Source organism: Danio rerio, chromosome 14 (genome assembly GCF_052040795.2).
Source record: "Danio rerio strain M-AB ecotype USA chromosome 14, GRCz13ab, whole genome shotgun sequence".
Taxonomy (NCBI): domain Eukaryota; kingdom Metazoa; phylum Chordata; class Actinopteri; order Cypriniformes; family Danionidae; genus Danio; species Danio rerio.
Genome location: NC_141034.1, coordinates 423,593 through 429,524, shown reverse-complemented (window position 1 = coordinate 429,524; position 5,932 = coordinate 423,593). Strand labels below are relative to the sequence as shown.

Genomic DNA, 5,932 nt, shown 5'->3' with positions numbered 1-5,932 from the left:
TCATGTGAACATGTTTTCATGCTTTATTAAAGTTCACTCTTCATCCGCGGAGTAATAGTCCTCCTGACCGGATGAGCAGTGCAGGTGTGGCGGTAGCCCCTGCTCCTCCTCCAGATGCTCCAGCGCACGGATCTCCTCCAGTACGTCTGCCGGTAAGCTGATCTCCAGCGGCCGCTCCATCAGCAGCAGTTTCCGGCAGTAGTGTCTCTCGGTGCGGTCTACGGGCTTCGGAGGGAAAAGCTCGGTGCTCAGCAGGGCTTTGATCGGCCGGTCCCGCAGGTTTATCCGCAACACGCGGTGCGGTCTCCCGGGCACCCGCGGAGGCCGAAAGTCCCACCAGTTCTGCTCGGTTTCCCGCAGGAAGCGCTGCAGGTTCCGCAGCTTCAGCAGGCTCCGGGGCCCGCGGGTGGGGAAGCGCAGCTCGTGCTCGAGCTCGAAGTCTTCTATCCAGTCCCAGTGCTTGGGTCTGGTCCTCCGTTTGACTTGTCGGCGGAAGGCCTGCAGCTGCTGGTATTTGCTGTGGATGTAGGAGCAGCACTCGTTTATCTGGGCCGCGATGGACCTCGCAGTTCTCGCAATCGTCTTCGCCATCGCGCGCTGGGAAACAGTGTGAACAGCAGTAAACTGGAATGCAAGTTTGATAATCCGACAGAGAAATGACGGTTTAAAAGAACCCGCGCGTGTTCCGAGAGTGACGTCAGAGCCAGCAGCACGCGCCTTCCAAAAATGACGTCAATCCCAGCAGCCAGCAGTTGCTGTTACAAGTGATTATTTTCTGTACTTGATGATTTGGGGAACTTACTGTGTTATGAACGCTTTATGACTGTTCGTGACTTTCCTACTCACTTCAGAGATTCTAATACTGTTCGTAGAGATATCCCCACTGGTGTAATGCATCTGGGCAATAGTCATATACAATACATTAAAATAATAAACATAATCATTTATGCATCACGGTGGCACAGTGGGTAGCACAATCACCTCTCAGCAAGAAGGTCACTGATTCAAGTCCCGGCTGGGTCACAGTCCAATCACATGCGCTTTAGGGGAATTGATCAACTAAACTGGCCGTAGTGTACGAGTGTGTGTGTGTGTAAATGAGAATGTATGCATGTTTCCCAGTAATGGGTTGCAGCTGGAAGGGCATCCGCTGAGTAAAACATTCTGGATAAGTTGGCGGTTCATTCCACTGTGGCGACCCCTGATTAATTAAGGGAATAAATCGAAAAGGAAATGAATGAATGAACAGATCCATTTAATTCCTCAGCAAAGTCATCGTATTGTTCTGTGAGGCAGATTCTGTTGGGTTGCATTAGTTAATAATGTAGACTGGAGAAAAGCTTGGTTGTTGCCTTATAAATACTTTCTTCCTAATAAAAATAAAGGCATTTTAAAATACTGCAATAAAAATCTCATTTATTTACAAATATGTTGATATTCCGAGTCGTTCTCCAGTTTGTGGTAAGGATGATGAAACTGTAAAACTTTTATTTTGTATGTGTGAATGTGTGAAGTTTTGGTTTGACTTGCATTATTATTTAAACACTCCTCCTATCTTTAAGTTTAAAATAAATTATTTATTATTACATAGATTTTGCACATGAATCTGAAGACTTTATCGTTTTTATTTTGTTAGGAATTTTTGTTTTCCACATTTTCTGATTGAAGTTGACTGCTTAAATCCTTCTGTATGTGCAACAACAAAAAATGTGTCCGATTTTTGTTATTACAGTTGAAGTCAGAATTATTAGCCCCCCTGTTTATTTTCCCCTGTTTATTTACAGGTGACATTACCTGCTGTTAATGTCACTTGTATTTTCCCTCTCTTGTATCTCTCTTATATTGATCTCCTGATTGTAATTGTATATTTTCATTCATGAATTTAAGAAAATAATTGAAAACATTTTTGCAACAAGCGATACAAGTGAACCATTCTGTCTTTCGGATGAGATGTTAAACCGAGGTCCCGACTCTCTGTGCTCGTTAAAAATCCCAGGATATCCTTGGAAAAAGAGTAGGGGTTTAACCCTGGCATCCTGGCCAAATCTGCCCACTGTCCTCTGTCCATCATGGCCTCCTGACCATCCCCATATCATCACTGTCTTCATCACTCTGTCTCCTCTCCACCAATCAGCTGGTGTGCAGTCTGGTGCAGTATGGCTGCCGTCGCCTAATCCAAGTGGATGCTGCACACTGGTGGAGGATGAGGAGATTCCCCTCAATGTGTGTAAAGCGCTTTGAGTGCCCAGAAAAGCAGGAATTAATATTATTGTTATCATATAGTTTAGATTATGTATTACAATACCCTTAAAATTTGAATTAAATACATTTTATTAACATCTACCCCAATCTTCACAGTGTAAAAGCAGTAATATACTCGTATCATTTATTAAATTACCCAGTAAACAGTATTTTATTAAGGTCTACCCCAAACTTAAGCCCAACCCTTACAGTACTGTAAATATATACATATAATTGTTGTACAATGTCACAAAAATGATGCTATATTTATGCAAGTAGGCTCAGTGGTTAGCATTGTGGCCTTGGAAGGTTGCTGGTTTGAGTCCCGGCTGGGTCAGTTGGTGTTCCTGTTTGGAGTTTGCATGTTCTCCCCATGTTGGCATGGGTTTCCTCCAGGTGCGATAGGGGAATTGATGAACTAAATTGGCCATAGTATATAAGTGTGTATGGGTGTCTCCCAGTGCTGGGTTGCAGCTGGAAGGGCATCCACTGTGTAAAACATATGCCAGAGTAGTTGGTGGCTCATTTCGCTGTGGCGACCCCTGATAAATGAAGGACTAAGCTGAAGGAAAATGAATGAATGATGCGAGTATCTGCAGCTGTATCCCTTCTAAACTTTACCCATTAAAACTGAGCGTGTGTGTGTGTGTGTGTTTGTGTGTGTGTGTGTCGATCCTCATGGGGGTTTGAGGTGTCCAACTGATGCCTGTTGGCCCTGGCAAAGACACAAAAACATTAAAACAAAAGAGCTTTACATAAAAACCATGAAATGTGTGTATGTGTGTGTGTCCCTGTTTGTGTTTGTATTTGTGTGTATGTGTGTGTTTTTGAGCACATAAATGTGTTTGTATGCATGCATGTCTTTGTGTGTATGAATGTATGTTTTCATGCGTGTCCATGTTTGTCAGTGTGTGTGTGTGTGTGTGTGTATGCATGTCCGTGTATGTGTGTGTGTCTCCATGTACCTGCTGTGTGGTGAGCTTCAGCAGATCCTCATACAGTGTTCTCCATCGCTCTGCTTCAGTCTGCAGCTCCTCATCCCACCTGTCAGAAACACACCTGGGTTTGACTTCATAACACACACACACGACACACACACACCCAAACACTTGATTTACATTTCCTTGTCTACCATAAAAGAAAAAATTAACACACCTTGGTCCTTATGCGCATTTAAAAGAACTATGTGTCTCTCTGTGTGTGTGTGTGTGTGTGTGTGTGTGTGTGTGTGTGTGTGTGTGTGTGTGTGTGTGTGTGTGTGTGAGACCTGCTGCAGTGTTCAGTGTGTTCGCTCCTCCTGACCGTCTCCAGCTCCACCTGTAACCTGTTCACCTGCAGCTCCAGGGACTCCTTCTCACCTGACAGACAGTCCTTAAACCTGCACACACACACAAACAGACATATGCATATACACACACACACACACACAAAGACACACATAGAGAAAAAACACACAGACATACACACAATTATATACAAAAACACAAGCATCAGTGTGTGTGTGTGTTATTCTGACCTCCTGACGCAGCTCATCCAGCGCCGCTGCTGCTCACACACCCACTCACACTGATCCGCCGTGCGCCGCAGTTCCTCCAGTGTCCTCTGGTGGGCGCCACGCTGAATACACACATCCTGCAGCACGGCATCATGGGAAATCTGCAGCTCCGCCAGCTCTCGTGCTTTACTATCGAAAGTGATGCGATGTTCCACGTTAAGTGTGAATTTAACAAAAATGAGCAAGATGGTGAGATATTAAAGCCGCAATATGGTTTTCACCACCAGGGGGCGTGTGTTCAACTCAAATAAACTCATCGTTTAAGGGATGCAGCAACTGGCTTTACAGATTGCTTTCTCACCTGTTCAGCTGCGTCTCCAGCTCCTCTATAGTCTGCGTCTTTGACTGAGCCTCCAGGTGGAGCTGCGCCTGCAGGACCTCTGCCTGCTGTGCTCTGAGCTGGGCCTCCTGGTGCAGCTCGTCCACCAGGCCCATCAGCTTCGCCTCTGAACTCTGCATCTGCTGTAGGTCACAGCTCACCTGCTCCAGCTGCAGACCCAGAAGAGACGCATCCCTACACCTGTCCTCCGTCACCGACAACACACACTGCTGGAGGACATCTGCCTGCCTCTGCCACACACACACACACACACACACACACACACATGCGCATTTATACATGTTTATACACACACATAACATACATACACACATAACACCCCCACACAAACAACACATACATACACACACTCAAACACACACATTTATATATATATATATATATATATATATATATATATATATATGGCGGCACAGTGGGTAAAATGATTGTCTCACAGCAAGAAGGTCACCGGTTTGAGTCCCAGTTGGGTCAGTGGGTGTTTCTGTGTGGAGTTTGCATGTTCTCCCCGTGTTGGCGTGGGTTTCCTCCGGGTGCTCCGGTTTCCCCCACAGTCCAAACATATGCGCTATAGGGGAACTGATCAACTGAATTGGCTGTGGTGTATAAGGGTGTGTGTGTGTGTGTGGAAGGGCATCCGCTGTGTAAAACATATGCTGGAATAGTTGGCGGTTCATTCCACTGTGGTGACCTCTGATTAATAGTAAGCCCAAAAGAAAATGAATGATTATATATATACAGCCCCGCCCCTAGATGTAGAGAGGAGGAGTCAGATCTCCACCCATTTAGCTCTACTTAACAGGTGTGTGTAACCTGATGTTGTCATGGAGCACACTGCTGTAGATTTATCCTGCTGTCTATCTCATGAATGTGTGTGTTGTTGTTTTGTGTACCAGTTGCTGCTGGAAGCGCTCCTGAAGTTGCTCATATTTGATGTTCAGCTCAACATTCAGCTGCTCTTTCTGACGCACACACACCGCCAGAACCTCCATCTGAGCCTGCAGGGCCTGCTGACGCTCAGCGGACACCAGCAGCTCCTGCTGCAGCACTGCTGTGACACACACACACACATGAACACACACACATACATGTAAACACACTTACTTGCTCACACAAGCGTTAACATTTAAAGAACATTGAGACAACCTTAAACAAACGCTCTATAAACGTTAATTCATGAAAAGCTACACACGCATGAGGAGCGTTTTCTGTTTCGATGCGCTGATGATGTTTATTCAACTGAGAAACGGTATAAAACATGTCCAGGAGGAATATTTCAGTCAGCATGGAGGATCTGCGCTAGATGTTGTTCTATTTTTTATTAACATTTAGAGAACAACAACAAAAAAAGAGGCAGAAGTCGAGAATGTCAAACAACTCCGCGATAGTGAGCACATTGGAGGAAGAGAGAAGAAAATAACTACATAAAACCATACATAAACTACAGATTAACATGTAAAATATTCATTCAAAATGACTATTAATGATGAAACACGTATTAGAAATGCAAGAATTCACAGTATAAATACACAAATCATCAAAAAGTGCGTATATGTTCGGTGTTTTTGCGGTCTTTTTGTCACAGTAGATTCAGATTCAAAGTCTTGACGCATTCTTGAAAGTGTGAAATAGGATTTTCTTAAGCTTTCCCGATAGTTTGTCCTGTGGAAACGGACTCTTACCTTTCTCCTGAGACAGTCGGATGCATTTAGCGGTGAGATACTGAATCTGGCCGAAATCTTCATCTCTGTCCACCCTGAAAAACCTCCTCATCACCTCCAGTCAGAGCGCTCACT

General features: G+C 44.7%; 1 protein-coding gene across 4 annotated transcripts; it reads right to left on the bottom strand.

The window, feature by feature from the left end:
* LOC137489834 (uncharacterized) lies at positions 1–5,932 on the bottom strand. 4 transcript variants are annotated; one of them, XR_015507079.1, is made up of 7 exons: positions 5,819–5,932; positions 5,030–5,187; positions 4,098–4,366; positions 3,758–3,925; positions 3,509–3,619; positions 3,207–3,310; positions 1–2,956 (listed from the first exon to the last, which is right to left on the bottom strand). XR_015507079.1 is itself a non-coding variant. In XM_087281183.1 (7 exons), the coding sequence occupies exons 1-7, from the start codon at positions 5,907–5,909 to the stop codon at positions 2,918–2,920; spliced, it is 915 nt and encodes a 304-aa protein (XP_087137309.1). In that variant the 5' UTR covers positions 5,910–5,932; the 3' UTR covers positions 1–2,917. The 4 variants fall into 4 exon arrangements, 2 of the variants coding, with proteins under 2 accessions (XP_087137309.1, XP_087137310.1); XR_015507080.1 differs by having other exon boundaries at positions 5,030–5,184; XM_087281183.1 differs by having other exon boundaries at positions 3,207–3,285.

Coding starts and splice junctions, on each gene's coding strand:
- LOC137489834 (XM_087281183.1), bottom strand. CDS start 5,909: ATGAGGAGGTTTTTCAGGGTGGACAGAGATGAAGATTTCGGCCAGATT. Junction 5,188..5,818: donor CCGACTGTCTCAGGAGAAAG/GTAAGAGTCCGT, acceptor TGTGTGTCACAG/CAGTGCTGCAGCAGGAGCTG. Junction 2,957..3,206: donor TGAAGCTCACCACACAGCAG/GTACATGGAGAC, acceptor TGTCTTTGCCAG/GGCCAACAGGCATCAGTTGG.